This window comes from Myxocyprinus asiaticus, chromosome 7 (assembly GCF_019703515.2).
Source record: "Myxocyprinus asiaticus isolate MX2 ecotype Aquarium Trade chromosome 7, UBuf_Myxa_2, whole genome shotgun sequence".
NCBI lineage: Eukaryota > Metazoa > Chordata > Actinopteri > Cypriniformes > Catostomidae > Myxocyprinus > Myxocyprinus asiaticus.
The window spans coordinates 22,318,099-22,344,995 of NC_059350.1; the positions used below are offsets into that span (position 1 = coordinate 22,318,099).

General features: G+C 37.8%; 2 protein-coding genes across 6 annotated transcripts in view; both read left to right on the plus strand.

The window, feature by feature from the left end:
* LOC127444320 (CD99 antigen-like protein 2) overlaps nt 1-2,305 on the plus strand; it is a 29,673-nt gene extending 27,368 nt beyond the window's left edge. The window contains exon 15 of the mRNA XM_051703609.1: nt 321-2,305. Coding sequence (XP_051559569.1) covers nt 321-349 — 29 coding nt within the window. The 3' untranslated portion in view covers nt 350-2,305. The remainder of the gene's footprint in view (nt 1-320) is intronic.
* A 1,212-nt stretch (nt 2,306-3,517) lies between these two features.
* Nucleotides 3,518-25,255, plus strand: gyg2 (glycogenin 2). Of its 5 annotated transcripts, none has more exons than XM_051703595.1 (9): nt 3,518-3,664; nt 8,840-8,978; nt 10,936-11,110; nt 12,675-12,837; nt 15,253-15,379; nt 15,530-15,743; nt 16,212-16,376; nt 18,155-18,298; nt 24,815-25,255. In XM_051703595.1, exons 1-9 carry the CDS (start codon nt 3,658-3,660, stop codon nt 24,938-24,940), a joined length of 1,260 nt encoding a protein of 419 aa, XP_051559555.1. In that variant the 5' UTR covers nt 3,518-3,657; the 3' UTR covers nt 24,941-25,255. The 5 variants fall into 5 exon arrangements, 4 of the variants coding, with proteins under 4 accessions (XP_051559555.1, XP_051559556.1, XP_051559554.1 ...); XM_051703596.1 differs by lacking the exon at nt 3,518-3,664 and adding an exon at nt 5,340-5,912; XM_051703594.1 differs by lacking the exon at nt 3,518-3,664 and adding an exon at nt 8,056-8,473.
* Nucleotides 25,256-26,897: the final 1,642 nt, after the last annotated feature.

The window sequence follows — 26,897 nt, forward strand, 5'->3', positions numbered from 1 at the left end:
AATATTTTAAATGGATTAAGCATTATTAGAATTAGGATTACCTGTATGTATGCATTTTTGACCCCAAATATCACACACAAAGCTTCTTTATGATTGTTTCAGCCCTTGAATCATCAGTGTTAAATCACCTAAGTGAGTTTAAATTAAATTAAGTGGGTTTAAATTAGATTAACGATTGAGACAAGTCAACTTCATTTGATTTATTTTATATTTTCGGCATTATTGTGACCAGTTATTAAGGTTTTGTATGGATTTCACTGTTTTCTAATATCTCGGCTAGTAGATTCACTATTGTCAACTTATTATTCTCTCTCCCAAAGTTCTCAGCAACCTGCTTCGTTCATCCTAACTGACCTCAGATCTGCTCACTGAAAAAATATATGCACCTTCAGCATGTACAAACATGGAGAGCTTAACCCTGCTCCATGAAAAGATCTGTTATGTCAGAGGTTGGTTTTAAAGTTAACATGTTCACAATAGGGATGCACCTACAGTATATGGAAATTTTGGCAGGTACCGATAACTGATATTTCATTATATTTGGAGGATGATAGCCGATATATTTGCAGATAAATCAAAATCTGGATATAAATTTACATTCTGTGTGCCTGATTACAAAAACAAAAGGCTCAGCTCATAAAGCCATATCCAGAGCACTTCAGATAAAAATCAAACATGTAAAGTGGATAATTGCTTTAATTTTAAAACAACTTCAAATGCAGAGAACAAGGAGTCTGCAAGGAAACATCTAAATCTTTCTTTTCCCATAACCATTTACCAAATGTAGCTTACTTTGAACCAGTTAAATAAAGGAATTTTACATTCCTATGGCCAACTTTCTTTCATTGAAAAAAGTCTGTTGACTGCAATTTATAATTAATTTGATGAGTGAGTGACTTTTATAAATACAGTGTATTGCACTTAATTCAAACCTGTCAAAAGACCACAATAAGGAGTGCATGCAGAAGGCACCAATCAATACCCTCATGGTTAGCAGTGTGTGCCTGAAAAAGCCATAATTTATCTGCTTTAATATATCGGCCTAATTTTCTTATTGGACTGATAACTGATAACTTAAAAAATTCAGATTTATCGGCCGATAGAGATATGGCCACCAATATGTCGTGCATCCCTAGTTCACAATCTTTTTTTTTTTTTCACTTTAAATTCAAATATCTAAGTTGTATTAATGATGTTTTTTAAGAATGTATTTTTCTCTTTTAAAATTGGTGTTTGTGTTGATTTATTTTTTGACAACTAGTTGCTTTATTTCTGGAGGTGGCTGAGGAATAAGCCATTAAATAGATTGTAGTATTCTCCAATTAGTGCAAAAGATACAACACTTTAAATTAAGGAAATTGTTACTATTTTTGCAGAAGTACAGCAAGTTGCACGAGGCACTTGTGTAAAGCGTAAACTGACCCAAAACGTTGTTGTTGTTTAACAGCATCAGTTGTGCTTTTGTTTGTTGCATTTACTTTTCTTTAGCCATTTGTTGAATGAAAATGTTTTACATGTGCATTTTTATTGGTTACTGGAGACAGATTAAATTGCAGAAGACAAACATACTCTGTATAATCTGTATCAGTGGTGTGTGGTGGACTTCTGAAATGAGGAGGCAGAGTTTTTTTGTTGTTTTTTTTGTCCAATGTAAATTCATATTTCAGTTACATTTGACATTTACTTGGTTTTCAGGTTGAATCCATTCATAAATCTGATATATTACAATATGTAAAACACATAAGCCTATCATTTGTATGTTCATGTATGGTTTTCACTGATAAAAAAAAATAAAAAGTCACATACTTGCATATGCAACAACATATTTATCAAAGTACTGCAAGAACGGCTGCTTTCATGTATGTAACATATTTTTCCAAATAAAAGTGGAATTTGAATATGTATAGCCAATGTCCAAATATATGAAATATGGTTTTATATTTACATTCATGGCCATATATCAGATTTTTGTATGGAAAGGTATATTAAATACCTTAAACACTGTTTAGAAGTATACTATAAAATCTATTATGTTCATATTGTGCATATAAACAAACTATTTAAGTCATCAGAGACTCATTAGTTTTTATTGTAATTAGTTTTTACATAGCCTCAAAAATAATACCTACAACAATACAGCAATGGGCATGTTTCATGTATTTTTTATCTGTTCGCTTATTATTTTTTATAGTCACCTTATTTTTGGATCAGACATCTACTCCACTGTAATGATGGCATGGAGCTGTATCTTTAAGAGTGAGTGCTCACACACACACACACACAAAAAAAAAAAAAAAAAAAACGGCTCACTGACACACCAATATTTTAAGTCACTTCAAGTTAATTTTAAATTTGGACATGACCAAACATGGAGTTGTCTGAGTCGGTTTTTACTCTGTAAATATCTCTCCTTCCATAAGCGCATCCCATTCATAGCGATCTGCGCAGACCCGCTGCGAGTGCAAGAGCATGAAAGCCGGCCACTATCGCACTGATTGATTGACAGCGTTTTGAACAAATCAGTGCAAAGTTGGGACAATGTCTCTCCTCACATGACTTTTCACCTGTACTCTGCGGTTCTCGGCTCACATTCACGCCACGCTTTAGGAGCTCAATGAGATTGCAGTGCGCTCAAGGGAGGCTTGAGAGATGCTGACTGCCTCTGAAACTTTATCTGCTGGTGTCATTGTTACACAGAGTCACTTTGGAAATATGAACGTTAGACACATGATCTGAGCCCACATTTCGTGATATTTAATTGTTTTATTTATGTACAGTCGAGGATTTTTCTCACCCAATTTTTTTGAGGAGGCACTGCCTCCCTTGCCTCCACGAAGAAAACGGCACTGATCTGTATAGCAGCCTAGACTGTATTGTTTCCAAAATGATGATGATTATACGCTAATGATAATCTGATTTTATTTTGTATAACACAAATTTAAAAACCTTAATTTTCAGCCATACATTTAAAATGTGTTTAAGATAAGTAGAAATACCCTTATTTCATTATTATTGTAAATTCTGGTGAAGTAGGATTTGATCGACTTGCATTTAATGTGTAATATGTGGAACTTGCCTTGAATTTAAGGAGCAAATGCAGCACAAGAGTCACCAACTTGAACCATAAATTACAGACATGTTTTTTGTCTTTACAAATAGTGTCAGTTTTGTGTTTTTCTTTAATTCTGAGTTACATTTAAGTTCTGGTTGAATTTGACTTGTTCACAAAATAAAGCCACTGGCCTTTTCTGAATTTAAAAGATTTTTGTTGTTATTTTGTTATTATTTAGTCATCCAATTGAACTGATGATTTGTTAGACAGTATGGTGTCATCACTTTATTCATTAATTGAATTGTGTGTGTCATCTGATCCTGGTAATAAGGTTAATGACCTAATAATCGATATTCTGTGTCCAGTCGTAGTACTGTATGGGAGTTGAATGACCACTCTCACGTGACCGTCTCATCAAACATTTGTTTTATTTCACTTGTCAGTTGAGCGTGGATTGAAGGCACTCTGCTTTTTTAATCGCGCAAGAGTTCCTTCTCATCGACTGTTTATATTTTTAAACACTGTCATTGCACTTGTGCCATTTGGCTTATTCGTAACAGACTTTCCTCCGGTTTTTTGAAGAGTGATACAAAATTGGATGAAGAATGGCAGGTAAGTTGACACTTCTGTTGCCATTTGCGTCTAATGTCAAGTCTAAATGTCAGACAACAGATCGCCAGAGGGTTCTGCGTACTTTGAAAGTCAAATCATAGGAAAATAGATGGGGTATTCTAGAGCTCACTGGATGTATTCACTGGATATGTAGTCTGGCATGGTTTATTCTTTATCTATAGGCCTAACCTAACATAAAAGCTATAATAATTAGATGACAATGGAAGAATTTTGAAGAAGTTAAAAAAAGATTTATTCCAAGAACTGTCAACAACAGTAACACTTATATGCCTGGCCTCTGTTGTTTGATTGTAGGCTATAGTATGCCATTCCACGCACACGCAGTTTCTGTAGGCTATTTGCGCATAACTTAAAAGTCTTTGTTAAAAACGATGTAGCCAATGGAAAATATTCAACACATTTTTACATAGCGGCATTTTGTCACAATTAGGGGTACAATTAAACAATAAAACAATTACAAAATGCAAAAATATCAAAGTATTGTTTTGGCCAACAGTAATTGTAATTAATGATTTGTTGAAAATTACAACATATTTGCCCCAATATAAATGTGACATGCCCCAATATACGACTGCCTGCCCTGGCCTGACATTTCTGAAAATATTCTTGTTCTGAGAACACAGTTTACCTTTTGTTAAAACACCTTCATTAGGCGATCCTTGCCTGAATGCCAGTGTGGTTTTAATGTGCTCTTTTGATTACCCATGAGCTATTACAAAATGTGAAATTGGATTTTTAATTAGAGGACAGAATTTGCAAAAAAAAAAAAAAAAAAAACTATTCGACTTTAGGACAATTTCGAACTAGGTGCTTGAAACCAGTTTATATAACCCCTGCTAAATAATAATAATAAAGAAAACAAGCATTTGTGAATTATTATTATTATTATTATTTAAAAAAAAATTTTTTTTACTCAAAACCTTGTACAATGTGGTACACTGTTTAAAAAAAAAAAAAAAATATATATATATATATATATATATATATATATATATATATATATATATACACTATATTGCCAAAAGTATTCGCTCATCTGCCTTTAGACGCATATGAACTTATGTGACATCCCATTCTTAATCCATAGGGTTTAATATGACGTCGGCCCACCCTTTGCAGCTATAACAGCTTCAACTCTTCTGGGAAGGCTTTCCACAAGGTTTAGGAGTGTGTTTATGGGAATTTTTGACCATTCTTCCAGAAGCGCATTTGTGAGGTCAGACACTGATGTTGGACGAGAAGGCCTGGCTCGCAGTCTTCGCTCTAATTCATCCCAAAGGTGCTCTATCGGGTTGAGGTCAGGACTCTGTGCAGGCCAGTCAAGTTCTTCCACACCAAACTCGCTCATCCATGTCTTTATGGACCTTGCTTTGTGCACTGGTGCGCAGTCATGTTGGAACAGGAAGGGGCCATCCCCAAACTGTTCCCACAAAGTTGGGAGCATGGAATTGTCCAAAATCTCTTGGTGTGCTGAAGCATTCAGAGTTCCTTTCACTGGAACTAAGGGGCCAAGCCCAGCTCCTGAAAAACAACCCCACACCATAATCCCCCCTCCACCAAACTTCACAGTTGGCACAATGCAGTCAGACAATACCGTTCTCCTGGCAACCGCCAAATCCAGACTCGTCCATCAGATTGCCAGATGGAGAAGTGTGATTCGTCACTCCAGAGAACGCGTCTCCACTGCCCTAGAGTCCGGTGGCGGCGTGCTTTACACTACTGCATCCGACGCTTTGCATTGCACTTGGTGATGTATGGCTTGGATGCAGCTGCTCGGCCATGGAAACCCATTCCATGAAGCTCTCTACGCACTGTTCTTGAGCTAATCTGAAGGCCACATGAACTTTGGAGGTCTGTAGCGATTGACTCTGCAGAAAGTTGGCGACCTCTGCGCACTATGCGCCTCAGCATCCGCTGACCCCTCTCTGTCATTTTACGTGGCCTACAACTTTGTGGCTGAGTTGCTGTCATTCCCAATCGCTTCCACTTTGTTGTAATACCACTGACAGTTGACTGTGGAATATTTAGTAGCGAGGAAATTTCACGACTGGACTTGTTGCACAGGTGGCATCCTATCACAGTACCACGCTGGAATTCATTGAGCTCCTGAGAGCGGCCCATTCTTTCACAAATGTTTGTAGAAGCAGTCTGCATGCCTAGGTGCTTCATTTTATACACCTGTGGCCATGGAAGTGATTGGAACATCTGAATTCAATTATTTGGATGGGTGAGCGAATACTTTTGGCAATATAGTGTATATATATATATATATTGCCTTTTAGTTATCATAACTTAAAATGTAGAGTTAGAGTAGCCACCCTGGAATGATCTTGTTGAGATAACTCAATTATCCAAGTTGTTGAACTTAGAGAAACTATTCAGCTGAAAAAAATGTCAAGGGAACTATGCACATCACGCTCACCTATTTAGATTCCCAGCATGCACTGCGACACGCATAAATTACGTAAATTGCTGTGTTCCTGACTTTTCTTTTTCTTTTCTTTTTTTTACTGTTTGCTGCTTTTATTTATGCTGTTAGTTGTTGTGTTTGTTGTCACTTTCAGTTGTTTGTCATGTAGCAATAATACAAAGCTCATCTTTTTATTCAATGATGTGTTTAATTGTCACCTTCATTGGGATTTGCATGTAAAGTGTTGAGGACCATGCATGTCTCCTTAGTAAGGTTAAATCTAAATGTGATAGAGGGTTTAGGTGTAAGTCACTGATCATCAATTGACCATTTATTATCAAATTGTTAATTTTACCTCTACGATGGGATAGTGCTAACTAATATACACTGATGAGCCAAAACGTTACGACCACTCACATGTGAATAACGTTGCTCATCTCCTAACAAGGCCACATGTCAAGGACTGGGTAGATTAGATGGTAAACGAACAATCAGTTGTTCAACATCAACGTGTTGAATGCTGGAGAAATGGGCAGGAGTAAAGACCTGAGCGACTTTGACAAGGGCCAAATTGTTATGGCCAGGCGACTGGGTCAGTGCATCTCTGAAATCAAGGCTTGTGGGGTGCTCCAGGTCAGCAGTGGTGAGTACCTACCGACAGTGGTCCGAGGAGGGACAAACCACAAACCAGCAACAGGGTGTTGGGTGCCCAAGGCTAATCAATGCACAAGGGCAACAAAGGCTATGCTATCTGGTCCAAACCAACAGAAGGTCTACAAATAGTGTATCGCACTCTGCTGCGTATGGGGCAGCGTAGCCGCAGACCTGTTAGAGTGACCATGTTGACCCCTGTCTACCATCAAAAACGCCTACAATGGGCACGTGAGCATCGGAACTGGACCTTGGAGCAGTGGAATAAGTTGGCCTGGTCTGATGAGTCCCGTTTTCTTTTACATTAGGTGGACGGCCGTGTGTGCCCTTTACAGGGTTGGGTAGTAACGGAATACATGTAACGGGATTACATATTTAAAATACAAAATATAAGTAACTGTATTCCACTACAGTTACAATTTAAATAATTGGTAATTAGAATACTGTTACATTAAAAAAGTATTTTGATTACTGAAGAGATTACTTTGCATTTTATTGTTATTTGTTTCATTTAATATTTAGTCCTTTCAGATGGAAAAATGTATACATATAAATTATGTGATCCAAAGTGCATTTTAACAGCGGTGAAACACTTTCTTATGATGTGTTACATTCATACAAGCAGACATAGAAGTAAGTTTGAAGTAAGTTTGGAGCAGAAGAAATAGGAATAAACCTTGTGTAAATTGTCAGCTTTACACTAAGCTAAAATGCTATTTCTAGCCATTTTACATGCACATGTTACCAGGTACGATCATATTTTTTTATCAAGAAAATTCACGTTGGATCATAATTTCTTTTTTTCTAGTAAGACCTTTGATATTAAGGCAAAAATCTTATTCTTGATAACAATTTTTGTATTGTTTTCCTGTAAAAAAATATCTAAAAATCCTTAAAACAAGATCAATTTGATTTACACTGCATAAGATATTTAGGTTTTTCAGAGAATGTATTTTTAACGTGTATTTTGTCTTACTGTACTGGCAGAGTTTTTATAGTCAAAACAAGTGAAAAAATCTACCAGTGCTGAAGAAGTTATCCAAAGTATTTAGAATACGTTACTGACCTTGAGTAATCTAACAGAATACGTTACAAATTACATTTTACAACATGTATTCTGTAATCTGTAGTGGAATACATTTCAAAAGTAACCTTCCCAACCCTGGCCATTTATCTGGGGAAGTAATGGCACCAGGATGCACTGTGGGAAGACTAAAAGCCGGTAGAGGGTGTGTGATGCTCTGGGCAATGTTCTGCTGGGAAACCCTGGGTCCGGCCGTTCATGTGGACATCAATTTGACACGTGCCACCTACCTAATCATCGTTGCAGTCCAGGTACACCCCTTCATAGCAATGGTATTCTCTGATGGCAGTGGCATCAATCAGCAGGATAATGCGCCCTGCCACACTGCAATCATTGTTCGGGAATGGTTTGAGGAAAATGATGAAGATTTTGAGGTGTTGCCCAGACCTCCAAATTCCCCAGACCTCAATCTGATTGAGCATCTGTGGAATGTGCTGGACCAACAAATCCGATCCATGGCGGCTCCACCTCGCAACTTACAGGACTTGAAGGATCTGCTGCTAATGACTTGGTGCCAGATACCACATGACATCTTCAGGGTTCTTCTAGAGTCCATGCCTCGGCGGGTCAGCGCTGTTTTGGCAGCATGCGGAGGACCAACAAAATATTAGGCAGATGGTCATAAATGCTTTGTCTCATCAGTGTAAGTAATTGAATTTCTATTTTCAGTTTAAATTGAATTAGAATGAAATAAGTTGATTGAACTAAAATAAGTAAAGTTTACATGAAAAGACATTAAGCTCATTTAACAATTTATATTGATTTAAGTCAACTTTTATGTTCTCTTTGAACAACTTTCCCTCTTAAGTAAGACACAACTTAAAAATTGAAGGCAGCACGAATGCTATTTTAAGTTGAAACAAGATTTTGTTTTGTTTTTCACAGTGAAGGCTACATGTAACATACAGAATATGGGATGCAGATTCTCCCAGAGAACACTTATTGCACTCTTGGTCTCTGTCTACCATATCTGTCCATTTCTATGTGTCTCTGTCTCTCTTTCTCTCAGATGCTCAGGCCTTTGTAACCTTGGCCACCACAGATGAATACTGCATGGGGAGTTTAGTGATAGGCAAAAGTTTGCGTAGACACGGAACATCAAGGAAGCTGGTGGTGATGGTGTCCCCCAGTGTCACCAGAGAAGTAAGGTGGGAGTTGAACATTCCTCTCATGTCTATTTTATATAACATTAATGAGTTTCATTCACAGTTTAAATTATTGTCATTTTTAACCATACTATCAAAGTTCAGAAGAGCTCAGAAACAGATAGAAAGGTGATTAGGAGTGACACAGTCAACATTAGAAAATGACTTTCAAAAGGATAATACTTTCTCAACTTTGAAACGTCCATTAAGTCTGTAAAAATTTTCTATTTGAGTGCAACATTGTATTCATATAGTTGTAATATAATACAGTGCATCCGGAAAGTATTCACAGCGCTTCACTTTTTCCACATTTTGTTATGTTACAGCCTTATTCCAAAATGGATTAAATTCATTATTTTCCTCAAAATTCTACAAATAATACCCCATAATGACAGCATGAAAGAAGTTTGTTTGAAATCTTTGCAAATTTATTAAAAATAAAAACGGAAAAAAATCACGTACATAATTATTCACAGCCTTTGCTCAATACTTTGTTGAAGCACCTTTGGCACCAATTACAGCCTCAAGTCTTTTTTCAGTATGATGCTAAAAGCTTGGCACACCTATTTTTGGGCAGTTTCTCCCATTCTTCTTTGCAGGACCTCTCAAGCTCCATCAGGTTGGGTGGGGAGCGTCGGTGCACAGCCATTTTCAGATCTCTCCAGAGATGTTCAATTAGGTTCAAGTCTGGGCTCTGGCTGGGCCACTCAAGGACATTCACAGAGTTGTCCTGTAGCCACTCCTTTGTTATCTTGGCTGTGTGCTTAGGGTCATTGTCCTGTTGGAAGATGAACCTTCGCCCCAGTCTGAGGGCCAGAGCGCTCTGGAGCAGGTTTTCATCAAGGATGTCTCTGTACATTTCTGCATTCATCTTTCCCTCGATCCTGACTAGTCTCCCAGTTCCTGCTGCTGAAAAACATCCCCACAGTATGATGCTGCCACCACCATGCTTCACTGTAGGGATGTTATTGGCCAGGTGATGAGCGGTGCCTGGTTTCCTCCAGGCATGACGCTTGCCATTCAGGCCAAAGAGTTCAATCTTTGTTTCTCATGGACTGAGAGTCCTTCAGGTGCCTTTTGGCAAACTCTAGGTAGGCTGTCATGTGCCTTTTACTGAGGAGTGGCTTCCGTCTGGCCACTCTACCATACAGGCCTGATTGGTGGAGTGCTGCAGAGATGGTTGTTCTTCTGGAAGGTTCTCCTCTATCCACAGAGAAACACTGGAGCTCTGTCAGAGTGACCATCGGGTTCTTGGTTACCTCCCTGACTAAGGCCCTTCTACCCCGATCGCTCAGTTTGGCCAGGCGGCCAGCTCTAGGAAGAGTCCTGGTGGTTCCAAATTTCTTCCATTTACGGATGATGGAGGGCACTGTGCTCATTGGGACCTTCAATGTTGCAGAAATGTTTCTGTACCCTTCCCCAGATCTGTGCCTCGATACAATCCTGTCTTGGAGGTCTACAGACAATTCCTTGGACTTTATGGTTTGGTTTGTGCTCTGACATGCACTGTTAACTGTGGGACCTTATATAGACAGGTGTGTGCCTTTCCAAATCATGTCCAATCAACTGAATTTACCACAGGTGTACTCCAATCAAGTTGTACAAACATCTTAAGGATGATCAGTGGAAACAGGATGCACCTGAGCTCAATTTTGAGTGTCATGGCAAAGGCTGTGAATACTTATGTACATGTGATTTTTTTCTGTTTTTTTATTTTTAATAAATTTGCAAAGATTTCAAACAAACTTCTTTCACGTTGTCATTATTGAATGAGGAATTTTGAGGAAAATAATGAATTTAATCCATTTTGGAATAAGGCTGTAACATAACAAAATGTGGAAAAAGTGAAACGCTGTGAATACTTTCAGGATGCACTGTATATTCATAATCATATTTTCTATTGCTTCTCATCTATCTTGGATTGATTTTTTGCCTCATTGATTTTTATGCATTTGTCTAGGTTGTCTTTGGAGGATGTTTTTGATGAAGTTGTCATGGTAGACATTTTGGAGAGTGGAGACAGGGCTCATCTCTCCTGGCTGGGACGACCTGAACTGGGTGTTACCTTTACAAAGCTCCACTGCTGGACTCTTACACAGTACAGCAAGTGTGTGTTCCTGGATGCAGACACACTTGTGAGTACTTGGTTGTGAAGGAGCAATGTATTTAGCATTCTTGGTGTGTTTGAACAAAATAAGATAAAGATGCTAAAGATACTACAATATTCTGTGTTATTACTCTAAAATACAAACCAAAAAATCTTTTAATTGGAGTAGGTTCATGTTTGAGGACCATGGCCAGCCAAATCACTCTAGGGCACAAGTTCAAAGTGTATGTAATGTGGACCTTGTTATTACAAGTTAATTATATGAAGTGGTAGAAAAACATAATATGATTTTAAGTTTGATTTTTATTTTATTGACCAATTATGTATATACAGTACAACAAGGAACAAATGGAACAAAAACACATCAAACACAATTGAACAGACACACACACACACACACACACACACACACGCACACACACACACACACATATATATATACTGTATGTGTGTGTGTGTGTGTGTGTGTGTGTATGTATGTATATATATATATATATATATACTGTATATTCACACACACATACAGTATATCAACAAAACAAAGCAAAATGTTGTGGCAAAAAGTGATTTAGACTAACTTTGCCCCTCCTTTTCTTTGAAAAAAGCAAAAATCGAGGTTACAGTGAGGCACTTTCAAAGGAAATGAATGTGGCCAATTTTTTGAGGGTTAAAGGCAGAAATGTGAATATTAGAATTTTATAAAAGAACTTACATTAATTCTTCTGTTAAAACTCATGTAATAATTGAGCTGTAAAGTTGTTTAAATTTGAATGTTTTAGGGTTTGTTGACATTACATCATCATGGCAACGAAGTTGTTAAATTGGCTAACACTTTACATAGAAAAGGTTATTAAGCGATTTTATCAAACTTAATCATGTTAACAAGCATATTGTTTGTCTTGTGGCTATACTTTTAAAAAAGTGAGTATTTTAACATAAAGAAAAGGACTGCAAGTCAAAATTAATTTTTGTGGTATTCAATATTATATTGATACTGACCACCACCCCTGGAGTAGCGAGTTCGAATCCAGGATGTGCTGAGTGACTCCAGCCAGGTCTCCTAAGCAACCAAATTGGTCCAGTTGCTAGGGAGGGTAGATTCACATGGGGTAACCTCCTCGTGGTCGCGATTAGTGGTTCTCGCTCTCAATGGGGCGTGTGGTAAGTTGTGCGTGGATCGTGGAGAGTAGCATGAAAAAAAATATTATGCCACAAATGCTGTCAATTGAGCTTAACTTTTATTGAACCCAAAATATTCCTTTAATTACAGAACTTTAGATGATACGATGTCTGATTATGAGATGAATGAAGCATTTGAAAGAAAGTAAATGACAATTGTCCTTGTGTGAAATCATCAAAGTCTAGAGTAAGACATTGTGCAGCTGTAAAGTGGTCCTTGCTTTAGTCACAGTTACAGGAAACATTTCTTGCTACTCGTGTCATACTATAATTCTTTAAATTATGTTTATTCTATCCATCATTCTATCATGATTACCAGTCTATCTTCTCATTTGCATTGGCAAACTTCTCATCTTTCTGGTAGTAATGTTAGTGGTCCCACAGTTTGGCTGTTATGTTAATCTGTGTTGCAGGTACTGTGTAATATAGATGAGCTGTTTGATTATGAGGAATTGTCTGCTGCACCTGATCCAGGCTGGCCAGATTGCTTCAATTCCGGGGTATTTGTGTTCAGGCCTTCTCTAAACACCCACACCCAACTACTGGAGCATGCCACTCAGCATGGCAGTTTTGATGGTAAGTCATTTCAGTTATTTTTAGGTTAAGTTACATTCAGTTATTATTAGTTTAATCTAAATTGGTTGCCCTCAAAGCATGTTCTAACTTTAAGTAGCCTTGAATGCTGCTTTGACAGATTTGTCAACCTTGTCTCATTGAACCACAATGCTATACCACAGTTTTGCAAAATGATATTAACATGGCTCGTTGTATGTCTTACGTCTGTTTTCTGGTGAAATAAACACTTGAGGTGCTAAAACAACAATGACTTTTACTCCTTTTCACACAAATCACAAATGAAAGAGCAGATTATGAATTTATAAACACCTTTCACCCTGTTCCTCATCACAATGCTATCCTTACACAATGCACAGACATTTTGAGGGGCATTGGCTCAAACTGAGAAAATGGGCACCCCCACCCCTCCCTTTTCTACCCCCTACTGTAAATACAGTTACAGAGAATGATTTACAAAGTTTTTAAAGTCATATTGTTTATAATTAGTCTTAATGCTAATATTGCTACTAGTGTTCCATTCAAAGATTTCCACATCTATCTCACTCGTTATCAAACACTTAGTATTATGTCCCAGTAAGTCAGTAAAATACTCTCACCAGTACCTGCTGCTGATACTCAGAAGACTCTCCCTCACTCTCTGACCTTGAACCTTGTGGTTGTGCCTCATCTTCAGTGGAAGAATTGTTACACTGAATAGTATTGTCTACATATACATTATTATGCTAAATAAACTCATGTAGAATAATGTATATATCCGTGTATATACTTTTTTTTAAATTCTGTATACTAATATGAATTAAAATATGATTTACTTTCAAACACAAAGTTATACATTACTTTCTCCAGTGGCAGATGATTTTGAGAAAAAAATACTGTACGTGAGACACAGTATGAAGGATTTCTTGTTTTATATTTTCATCATGATTCACTTGCCTGCTTGCTGGTGCTTTGAATCCAGCTTTGCAAAGAAACACTCCCTTTATGAGCCTCCCTCTGCTCTTTCTATTTCTGTCTCAATCTTCTTTTTGAAGGCATGCTATAAACAGTGTGCAACATACAATTTGAACACATACAATATGCACAGCATAATATGATGTCTGATATGCAGACCTGGTGTTATTTAACAATATTCTTTTAAATTCCATGGTTACTAAATTGTTAATATCACTGTTATTTTTATTTATTGGACTGACATAAGCTTTATATAAGTATATACAGTATACTTTAATACACATTATTATTGCTTTATATATTCAGTTCAGCAAGAATCCAAGGGCTCACTTTATATTCATTATTTATATTATAACTTTATGATTTAGCTGTGCAGCAGTTTTAATAATTGGACAGCCTAAATTTAAGTTTAAATTAATTTAAAGTATTAATTTTTAGAGACTAATGTTAGCTCTGCAATCAGATCGTTCATCTTATGAAGTAATGCACATTTTTAACGCACCTGGGCCTGCTCAAGTGTCAAGTGTTGGACCCACTTAGGACCTCTCTCCCCCTCCTCTTCCCCTTGTAGCCCCTGATCCGCTGCCCAGCAAATTCAAGACGTGACGCAACAGCTGAAGATGGCCATTTAGCGCAAGTTTACATCAACCAACAATTTTTAAAAAAACCACGCAGACAGTTTTATAATATTCATCAGATATAAACAGTTTTGACGCTGTGGTTAAAATTTTTAAGCAAAATGAATATATGCAAATTTGATTACTTTCTCCAGATGGGCACAAGAGGGAAAAGGGGCAGTGTCTCGGGCCACTGTAGCTACCCCCATGTACATGTTCCTGTTCAATACAGTATTATACTTAAAAACCTCATCAGTCTTTCATCTCACATTTGATTTTTATAACACTATCAGATAGGTTTAGGTTTAAGGTTTAGGGTTGGAAGGTCAAGTCAGTTTTATTTGTATAACACTTTTCACAACACACATCATTCAAAGCAGCTTTACAGAAAATTATGCTGTAACAGAAAATGCTAAAATGTCTTAAAGTCCTCATTGTGCGGTTTAAATGCATAAATCTATTGAAAATCATGCCTTAAAAATTATTATCTTTAGGCCCCCATTCAGCAAGCCAATGGTGACTCAAAAGAAGGTGTAGGTTTTGTTCAAGGGAGGTAGGTTTTGTTGATTTAAAACTCAAAACAGCTTAAAACTTAAAACAACCTCAACAGCCGTGATACGTTTAAGGATCCATGTAGTATCATTTTGCAAAAATGTAACCACAGTCACATAATTTTCATGAGATCAGGCTCATATTTATAGTTTTAAATCTTAAAAAAATAAAAATGGGAGCTATATCTATATTCATTAATCCAATCAATCTAGATCAATTAATTTAGGTGTTTTTAGATAAATCTCTTAAAAATGGCTTAAGTGATTGTTTATATGGCACAACTTGTCATGTTTAGGAGGAGACCAGGGTGTTTTAAACACTTTCTTCAGCGACTGGGCTGTAAAGGATATCCAGAAGCATTTACCATTTGTGTACAACCTCACAGCCAGTGCATTGTACACATACCTGCCAGCATTTCATCGGTAAGTTTTCAAAGGAAACTCTAATTATTTAGGTATACCAGTAATCCCTGATGGCATTTATTTGTGTACTACCATTAGGTATCAAACCCATAATTAAAATGTACAAATTAGCATTTCACTTCATGGTAAAATTATTTGTTCTTTTTAAAGGTTTGGCCATCAGGCAAAAATTGTCCACTTTTTGGGTGGGACCAAGCCCTGGCACTATCCATTAAATGCACAGGAAGCCAATGAGTCATCTCTTAGGGATTCCAACATGAACACTGAGAAATTAATACATTTGTGGTGGTCAGAGTACTACAGTCAAAGACAGACAAAAGTTCTAAAGGATGACTTAAAAGAAGATTCATCTCTAGATTACCACGTAAGACTACACTTACACTGTAAATTCTGTCATTTCAAAGGTATTTCAGGTTAAAGTGTTGCATATTGTGCATACCAAAGTTATTGCAAAATATATATATATATATATATATATATATATATATATATATATATATATATATATATATATTTTTTTTTTTTAGAAACTTTACATTACCATTAGTATAAATATTTTATTTAAAGGACCTTGACATAAAATTTGTAAAGTTATGTAAATCAGTAGAGTCCATTCAGCTTTGGAACATTTCTGTAAATATTTGAGCTGTGCAGATAGAATGTCATGTTTTCATGATAATCCTACAGAACATGTATTTACTCAGCTTTGTTATTTATTCAACGCATGTTTTTCTCATGTAGTAGAACAAGTCAGAGTCCAGTTCCTCCTGGTGTGCTTTCAGAACATCTGTGTTATCTGTCAATCATCTCTGGTCTTTCTCTTGGTTTGCAGTTAGAGCAGCAATTGGCTCCTTCACAGACACCCCAGACTCCATCACAAAGCAAAAAGAGCAATACTGAAGCCCACCACAGAGTGGAGAAGACACCCTCTCAACCTCTCTTAGATCTGAATTTAGATACACTGACTATCAGCTCATCTGAGAAGCCTGTGGGGATGGTAAGTGGTTTGTTTTCTTGTCATCTCTCTCTTTCTTTCTTTCTCTCTCTCCCACTCTAGCTCATAATCCCCAGAGAAATGAGGGTTGTCCTCAGAAAGCAGAATTGCTCTAGCATATTTGAGGGATGACTTTGTGTAATCTCTCCCCCCACCCCCCCTCTATCTCTCTAAATTAACTCCACATTGTCTCTAAGGTTTGGTGGTCCCAACATTTTCCTTAACTTTCTCACTATTCAGAATAAAAAGAAAAATAATAATAAAAAGTAAAAGAAAGAAAAAAAGAAAACTCAATTGGCAAAAAAATAAAAAAAAAATAAAAAAAGCCACAAATTGCATTGTTGGAATTAAAATGGCAGGCTGTTTTATGTTGCCACGTGACATGATAATATGTTTTCAAGCCACATTAACCAAATTAGATTTTCTCTCCAATACTGCTTCACAGGGAAGACGCATGCTGAAATGCTCCTCAAACTGAGCTTTTAAACATATTTTTGTACATTTCTTCTACATCTGGATTTCCTTACTTCATCTTTGATAAGTTTAATATATGTTTTTTGTTCACATATCAACTTTATATAACATACTGTAGTTCACAAAATTGAGAAAATATGAACATTGCTATATGGCAACTCTATACCACAATGAAACTGCAGTAATGCATTTCCTCATTGGAATATTCATAGATAGTGGCATCAATTATACATTTTTATTTATTTGGAAGTGTTTATGGTGATATAATTGTGTTTACACATAAGTAACACTTTTATAATTTTTGTTTCATGTAATTTGAAAAACAAAAACTGTTATATTTCACAGAAAGACCAAGAACAAGGGTGGACAATTAACTTTTTAAAAATGAGGATGATCTTGGTTTTTAAGAGCAATATTAAATGATATATAATAATGAATCACTTAATTTAAGATTTTAGAAGTTTCAAATTTATAAATATATAAATTCATAAAATAACATGAATATAAATTGAGTAGATATTTGTACTTTTTGAGAATTTGTTCAGTTTTTTTGACCATTTTCTGCTGTGTTAAAGAGTTGCCATCTAGTAAAATTTTCCACAAATGTTACCCTCTTTTTTATTATTTATTTTTTACTTTTGTTTTCTTTTGTTTTTACTTACACAGAACAAAACCTGCTACGGAGAAGGTTAGCTGTGTAGCGTTAGTTACTATGGCGATGGACACCGTTAAAAGCCGGCCACCTAAAACCCATAGTTGATGCAAACTAAACTAAAACTTAACTGGCTAGCCACCGAAACCAGCTTCATGGTACAGGCCTAAGGACATTTAATCATATAAACAACATTCTTCTTATTATTATTTATAATAATACATTTACTATAAATAAATAATGGGAACAAATATTCTATTGTTAGAACATAGTGCACATCACAGATGGTTAAAAGTATCACACCCTCTAGGGGTTTTGAGAAATCCAGTGACACACCCAACAACAGTGACTCACCCAACACAAAGAGATCATAAAACAGTTAATATGCTTTTAAAAAGGCTAAGAATGTGAAGTGATCAGTTTACAAATAATGCAAGGATTTGATCATGTTTACATTCCAATAAGTTACAAGAAGTGAGTATTTTTGCCATTTACTGTATTTTGTTGTATAGCATACAATGTGAATCCACATACATTTTCTTATGCAAATGAAGTGTTTCATGAGAAGGCCTTTGCTCCACAGTCCTCTCACAGTTTTGCTGATTTCATCAGTGATTGGTTTCATCATTTATTGGTTTTTGTCCTGTCTTCCAAGAATATTCTTTTTGATGTCCTGTCTGGTGGGGACCCAGAGGAGCGCTCTCTAGTTGTGCCTTTTTTTGGGCAAGAGAGTAAGGACACCGGCCCAGAGACTTCTGATGATTCTATTGCAACCACTGGAGAAGCTGAACCAGATAATGTATGAAAATAAGCTAATTTCTGTCACTGATTTATAGGAGCATCTACGGTTAATCTTGTTGTTGTTGGTTTGAGCTCTGAGTTCTGCTCAAAAGGATAAAAAAGGTTGTTGTACTTTTATCAAATAAATTCGGGTGCGTTTCAATCAGCTCCCTAGTTCACTGTAGTTAGGGCACTGATCAGTGAGTCGGCCATCGTTCCAGTGCACTGAAATGTTCACTCCCTAAAAATTCAAAGAATGCAGCGTAAAAACCAGGGAGCATCGTTGCTCATTATGTTCCTTTACCAGAAACATCATCATGCCCTCTAAAGTCTGTCAAGTTCTTAGAAGACTAGTGCATGTTTAAAATTATGAAGTCAAATATTTTCCCTTTAAAAGAGATGTTGTATCTTTAATCAATAATGTGTTTTAGGAAGAAGATTAAAAATATGTAACTTTTTATTTGCATTTATTTTATTTGATGTCATTTATCTTTCATAATAACAGTGTACATTTTGATATCTACAACGAAAAAGCACGATAATATCATTTATACAGCAATATTGCTGATTAACAGCTGCGTTTAAATGCTCAACCTCGTTATCGTGTCGCAAGTAATTGAGTCATAAGTGTCTCAATGTTTAGTGGATGAACACCCTTACCAGTGCCCGAATTCGTGTTCATGGTATTCATGACCAGTGTTGGGCAAGTTATTTAAAAATAGTAATCCACTACAAATGACTAATTACTTCTCTAAAATTGTAATCAGATTACTTTACTAATTACTACATTGAAAAAAATTATTACTTTACTTTTAAGTTACTTTCAAAAACACTTTTCTGCTCAACAAATTCAAAATGATGTCTATATTTCTTGTTTGTTGTTACACACAAGATATACACTCAGCACCTCACATTTCTCCTGCACAACGACTCATTACGGGGCCATAATTCATGTATTCTACATAAATAATATATTAGAAATAAGCATAACCCTATAATGTACTTAAAAATTAATTAAATTAATTGAAAGTCAGTAACTAATCTGATTACAAGAATTTTAAATGTAATGCATTACACTACTTTTTTTGACTAAAAAGTTATTAGATTACAGTAGCCAATTACTTTGTCATTGGATTGCACCCAACACTGGTTCATATCGATTGACTGTTTGACTGATTGAAATTTACATTTTACATTTACATTTATTCATTTGGTAGACGCTTTTATCCAAAGCGACTTACAAGAGAGGAAAACATAAGCGAATCATCTTAGGAGACAGTGGTAAGAAAAGTGCTGTATTACAAAGTATCACTAGCATCATAATAGTATTCAAAATAGAATAAAGTGCAACAGAGATTTTTTTTTTTTTTTTTTTTTTTTTTTTAATGACTGGTTAAGTGCTCATGGAAAAGATGTGTTTTTAGTCGTTTTTTGAAGACAGAGAGTGAGTCAACTTCACGGATGGAGTTGGGAAGGTCGTTCCACCAACGTGGTATGATGAAGCTGAATGTCCGGGAAAGTGTTTTGGTGCCTCTTTGTGTTGGTACAACAAGGCGACGTTCCTTAGCTGACCGCAGACTTCTAGTGGGCGTGTAGCTCTGCATAAATGATTTTAGGTATGCTGGTGCAGACCCAGTAACTGTTCTGTATGCCAGCATCAGAGCCTTGAATTTGATACGTGCATCAACCGGTAGCCAGTGGAGTGAGACAAGGAGTGGTGTAACGTACTCTCTTTGGTTCATTAAAGACCAGACGTGCTGCTGCATTCTGGATCATTTGGAGGGGTCTAGTTGCACATGCAGGGAGGCCTGCAATGAGAGCGTTACAGTAGTCCAGTCTAGTTATGACAAGTGACTGGACAAGCAGTTGTGTGGCATGTTCAGAGAGGAAGGGTCTTATCTTCCTGATATTGTAGAGTGTAAATCTACATGTTCTTGCGGTCTTTGAGATGTGGTCTGTGAAATTTAGTCTGTTGTCGATGGTTACCCCTTGATTTCTGACCGATTTGGAAGGCGTTACTGTAGTTGCACCCAGCTGCGCGGTGATGTTGTGTTCAACATCAGGGTTGGCTGGAAAGACAAGGAGTTCAGTCTTGGCTGGGTTGAGTTGCAGGTGGTGCTCCTTCATCCAGGCCGAGATGTCCGCCAGGCAGGCAGAAATTCGAGCAGTCACTGTGGTGTCGTTGGGCTGGAAAGACAAGAAGAGTTGCGTTTCATCAGCGTAACAGTGGTAAGAGAAACCATATGCTTGAATGATGGGTCCCAGTGATGCTGTGTATATAGAGAAGAGAAGTGGCCCAAGCACTGATCCCTGAGGTACCCCAGTAAGTAGCTGATGTGGCTTGGATTCCTCACCTCTGCAGGCTACCTTGAAGGACCTACCTGAGAGATAGGAATTAAACCAGTCAAGCACAGTTCCTGTGATGCCCAGCGAGGAAAGGGTAGAGAGTAATATCTGATGTTTGACTGTGTCAAAGGCTGCAGAAAGGTCCAGCAGAATCAGGACTGATGATCTGGATTCAGCTTTCGCCCGTCTCAGCGACTCGGTGACAGACAGCAGGGCGGTCTCGGTGGAGTGTCCACTTTTAAAGCCTGACTGATTGTCATCCAGCAGCTTGTTCTGTGAGACATAGGCAGAGATTTGATTGAAAACTGCCCTTTCAAGTGTTTTTGCCATGAATGGTATGAGAGAGACTGGTCTGTAGTGTTCTATTTGTGTGGGATTAAGTGCGGGTTTCTTCAGCAGCGGGGTTACTCGAGCCTGCTTAAATGTAGTGGGAAAAGTGCCTGTAAGTAGAGATGTGTTAATTATGTGTGTGAGTGCAGGTAGGATGGACGGAGAAATGGCCTGAAGAAGGTGGGAAGGAATGGGGTCAAGGGAACAGGTGGTGGGGTGGTTGGAGAGGAGGAGTTTAGAGACCTCAGTGTCAGTCAGAGGAGAGAATATGGAGACAGAAGAGTTGCATACAGGAGACAGGTGTTTGACAAGGTGTGGTGCTGAGAATGTATTGCTGATGGCTGCAACCTTATTAGTAAAAAATGTGGCAAAGACATCTGCTGTCAGTGATGTGTCAAGCGGTGGAGGGGGAGGGCAGAGAAGTGTGTTGAATGTTCTAAACAAGCTGCGAGTGTCTGTGGTGCTGTTGATCTTGTTCTGGTAATAGGAGGTTTTTGCAGATTTAACATTATCTGAAAAAGTTGCAAGCAGGGACTGATATTTACCTAGATCTGCTGGATCTTTAGATTTCCGCCATCTCCTCTCAGCTGCCCTGAGGTCAGTCCGATGTTCACGAAGGACGTCAGACAGCCAGGGGCTGGGTGGTGTAGCACATGTTGGCCTAGTGGAGATAGGACAGATGTTGTCTAGACAGGTTGTTAAAGTAGAGCTTAGTGTGTCTGTGGCAGTGTTTACATTAAGCATGGTAAATATATTTTGTGTAGGAAGAGATGTAGAGACAGCAGTGGAAAGGCGAGAGGGTGAGAGGAAACCAATGGTGGAGTCTGTTTTAATGTAGATGGGAGTGTCATGTTGAATTGAACAAAGTAGTGATCAGAGACATGTAAAGGAGTAACAAGAATATTTGAGTTGGTACAGTTACGTGTAAAGATGAGGTCCAGCTGGTTGCCCGATCTGTGAGTTGCTGTGGTGTGAAGTTTTTCCAAGTCAAATGAGGTCAGGAGAGTATTCAATTCAGTGGCCTGGGGCTTGTCTTGGTGTATGTTGAAATCACCAAGAACCACAAGTGGCCTACCATCCTCCGGCAAGGAGGACAGCAGGACATCCAACTCCTCAAGAAAGTTTGTCAGCTGACCTGGAGGGCGATAGATGACAACAACATGGATTTTTGTGGGTTGCATTGTAGTAACAGCATGGAATTCAAAACTAGTATTGTTACATAGTGAAGAGCGTGGTGAAAAAGTCCAGTTGTTATGAATGAGCAAACCTGTTCCCCCACCCCTACCGGTGCGTCGAGGGGTGTGAGAGAAAGAGAAGTTGTTGGAGAGAGCAGCAGGTGTTGCTGTATCCTCTGGATGTATCCATGTTTCTGTCAGTGCCAGGATGCTGAGGGTGGACTGTGTGGCAAAGGCTGGAATGAAGTCAGCTTTGTTCACAGCTGACTGGCAGTTCCAGAGTCCCACTGAGAAAGAGAGTGGAGCAGGTGCTGAAGTGCAAAGTGGCCGTAGGTTGTGTGGGTTGCATTTGGTCTTGCATCGATATCGTGTAAACGGTCTGTAACAGATAACAGGGATGTGCTTGAAGGCATGTGTTATTCGTGAAGTAGATATGTTAGTATATAGAAGGAAAAGAGATACAATAACAAGATACTTAAGTGCTATGGTGAGTGGCGCCTTGTCGGTGTCCTTGCTCGGTGGACTCGCACAGGTAGACTCGCTGGTCTTTACACAAGTAGGTCTTCACATGAGGAGGGCTTTAAACGAGGGCTACCACTTCCGCTGTCACTTCCGCGTCAGCATTCGAGTCAAATACATACGCGATGATAATGAGCCGTTCAATGAAAAAGGCAGGACAAGCCTTAATGCTACTTAGCACAACAAAGCCAGTCACGTGGTCAGCCGAAACTAAGGGTCGCGTGAGGTGACAAGTGCGACTTCCGTGCACCGCAAATAAATTATGCTGCACTTTAGCAATAAATAATACCCTAAAACAAGTGAAGCACTGTTTATAAACACTAAAAACCACGATAGTTTTACACACACACTGGCCAATCAACGCTAAATCTAGCCGTGAGTAACCTGGGACCAGTCAAAAACAATATAGCACACACACACCAACCTTCGTATAAGCGACGCGGGTTCAAGACAGTAAACAAACAGCACAAGTCTAGCAATGAATACCACTCTTCAACAAAGTAAAACAATGAAATAAACACACTTACACGCAACTGCAGACTCCTGTAGATAGATTGCTTATCCAGCAATCTATCCAGTAATATTAAATACTTTATTAATCCCCAAAGGTGAAATTTCTTTGTTACAGTAGCACATAAATATTAAAGTGCAGTTATTAAGCAAAATACAATACAACATACATACAATAACACTATATTAAAAAGAGTTAAAATTACAATTCAGAATAGTGAATTAAAAATGCCAATGGCAGTTGGCAGAACGGATTTTCTGTGCCTTTCAGTGTGTCATATGTGTGACTTCGTGGGGAAAATATTGGAATTCAGAGACAATTTGCATCCCAGAATGGAATTATTTTTTTCCAGGACAGATGGCCAAAAACGGGACGGTCCAGGATGAGTGGCCACCCTAGCCTTGACCTTACTTAGAGGGGATCATACATTTTATTTATTTATTTATTTTGGAACATATTTTATTTATTTATTTTGGGAACACATCTCCACATTAATATTACAGAGCAGAGTTGGATAAAATTTCCCATGCTGATTGCACTAGTCCTGTAGGAGGCTGTATACACCAAAGGTGGACCATCCACCATAAAATACGGAAGAAGAAAAAGAAGAACATTTTGTGATCTGCAATTCCGACACATCAGTTCATCGTCTTCTTCAGCACTTTTATCAGTGATTTGAAATAGCTTCTTTTTCTGTTGTGTGGCGGCGAACTGCGTATCTGTGTACATAGGGTTGTATTTGTATGATTGTGTACTCTGTGTTTCTTTTTTTAGGAATTTCTTTAACTTGTATTTTCCAAAATGGCGTTTCGCAAGTGTGTAAACCTCTCCAAGTGAGAGATTTATCCCTTTCTCTGACGGACACGAATGCTGTTAGGAATGCATGGGCCAGTCCCATACTGAAGCCACGTTCTCTGAGACAGACTGTGTTCGTTGCGTGCGCTTGAAGCTTAAACCCCTTCGTTCCAGGCACGCTTTCTTTCAGAAATATGATGGCAATCTCTATGCCTCCCGATATCCGACCTCTGCGACTCCCGAGGGACCGCACAAGACCAGGCCTACCAAGCCTACCTCTTGAAGCATGGACGAGTCCGGTCCCGAACCAGAGTCCACCAAAGAGCTGTGACGCGCTGCGGATTTGGCGCTCCGGGCCACCAAGATCACTGTCTAGGCAATGGGCAGGACTATGGGTGGCCTAGTGGCCACAGAGCGACACCTCTGGCTGAAGTTGTCAGGGATTTCCAACAAAGACAAGGCCTTTTTGCTTGATGCTCCTGTGTCGCAGCAGGGTCTTTTCGGTGACGCCATGAGTGTCTCCACCAAGAAGTTCCTGTTGTCTAAGAAGCAGTCGGCTGTCTACAGACACATCCTGCCAAGGCGGGGTAGTGCCGTAGCGCAGCCGGTCCGCTCACGGTTCTATTCAGGACAGATGTGACTATTTTCGTAAATATGTCCATATTTGAGGTGGGTCTGTTTTTTAAGAATATATACTGCCATCTGATCGTGGTACATGAGAGCAGTATAAGAGTTTAAAATCATAAATTGATGCCCATCAGTATATCCCCAAGTGTAGTTGGCTTACTATTATTATTATTATTATTATTATTATTATATGGTAATTAAAGTTTGATTAAATCATGTCCCCTGATTGTAGATCCCAACCGAGACAGAGGAGGAAAACCTGGAGCATCGGCGCATGTGGGAAGAGGGTCACATTGATTACATGGGCATAGATGCCTTTGACAACATCGAGAGGAAACTTGACAGATTCCTTGATTAACAGTGTATGTGTATTTTATGAGTAGCCTATATAACACATGATCTCTCATTTTTTTTTTTTTTGCACTGTATGTTCATCATTTCAACATTTTCACCACCTCAAATATAGCCATTTTGTCTACCTCTGTAGTATATATTTACAACCACCTGTTTTGAAAATGTTTAATTTGTCTCAAATATATAAGTACAACCGTTGAAACAGATTTCATTATTGAGTTCCTGTGTTAAAAAAGTACATAGCATATTTGATGCTATCTGTAATTTAGCCTCTGCAGTGATCATTTGTTTGCAGCTTTAATAAATCTTTAACTCTAAATCTCAGTCTCTAGACTTGTTATTATAGCCATTATGAAGCAATTACTTAATAACAATTTATCATAATAATATGAAGATTCTAGTAGGGGTCTTAGAGATGAGATGGTAATAATTGTGAATTATAATAAGCTGGAATGTAACAAATCTAGTAATATTTTCTGCAGTACTAATTTTGTCTTATTGCCCTAAACAGGCATGTTTTGCCACTAGAGGTCAGGCTGTGAACAGTAAAACAACAAGATCTGCCACCATCTTTATTAACCGTTTAGATTAAAAAAACAAGATAGTTTATTTGCTCATGCGGGTACTAATAGAGTTTTCCTGGATTTCAACTGGTAATGGTCATGATATTTCAATCCCTCCATGAGTTTTATTACACATATGGACCATTCTACTGAATTGGTTCGAAAATAAATTTCCCCAAAAACGTTGTCCTTACATATCTTAGGCACACAAATCTTGTAAAAGAACACATCTTTCATATATACTTTTTTTTTTTTTTTTTTAAGTGTTCTTCTTCTCCCAAAAGGTGACACTACTGAAACAAAAAAGACACCATAATAAAAAGGATAATATTTATCTATTTTGAATTTGTTTCCATCCCCCACTTAAATAAAAAATAAAAAAGCATTTTTCTAGAATATTAGCATTACAGTTTTTTTCAATTGCTAACAAGCATTGTTCAACACTGAAGCCACATTTTCAAAACTCTTCATACAGTCTTCATTACCAACATGAATCTTGGACAAACAGTTAATTTCACCTCCAAAACTCACTCAGACAAACAAAACACTTCATATATGTCTCAAAATAAGCTTGTTCCACCATAACACTGGCAACAATTCTCATTCAGAAAACGTACATTTCATTCATAACACACTGACCTAAAAAACACTAACAACAGGGAACATTACATAAATTATGAACTTTTATTTTTAAAGTTTGAATGATTTTTCACATAAATCAGCATTTCATTATAGAATAACACTTTTTCACTTTATTGAATGTACTAAAGCATATGTAACAAGAATGAATCAGAAATGCTGCAATTTGTTTTCTTTGAATATAGTACTTTATTTGTGAAAATAAAAAGGTGAAAAAAAAAAAAAAATCCTGAAATTCCAGGGCTGCAATGATAATTATATAAAAAAAGTCAACACATCAACAACATATGTAGTCTAATCACTGACTGTAAAGTACTGTGAGGGTGCTAGTCCTCCCTTTCTCTTGCATTTGGCCACAAGTTCTCATCAACATCACATCTGATGTCTTCTCTGGCAATGCATCTTGGAAAGTACCTTCTGGAATGTCTAATCCAAGCCTGGCAGTCTTCAGGAGAAATGTCTTCACACCCCGCATTACTGCCTCCAGTAAAGTCATCTGGTCATGTGGATGGCGGTCATAAACCTTCCACCTCCACGCAGAGAAGAACTCCTCTATGGGGTTTAAGAAAGGGGAGTATGGAGGCAGGAATAATACTGACATCCTGGGATGTGCAGCAAACCAGTCTGTGACTGCAGCAGAGTGGTGGAATGCCACATTATCCCACACAACAACGAAGGTAGGGGATTTTGATGCCCCTCGCCTCTCTCCTCTGCTGGCACAAGTCGATTATGCAGGTCATCCAGAAAAGAAATAAGCCT

Excerpts from the sequence above, each read along its gene's own strand:
- gyg2 (XM_051703594.1), top strand. The coding sequence starts at position 8,446 with ATGGTCATAAATGCTTTGTCTCATCAGT. Across the intron at positions 8,979-10,935 it reads AGTGTCACCAGAGAAGTAAG|GTTGTCTTTGGAGGATGTTT; the intron begins GTGGGAGTTGAA and ends GCATTTGTCTAG. Across the intron at positions 18,299-24,814 it reads GAGAAGCTGAACCAGATAAT|ATCCCAACCGAGACAGAGGA; the intron begins GTATGAAAATAA and ends CCCTGATTGTAG.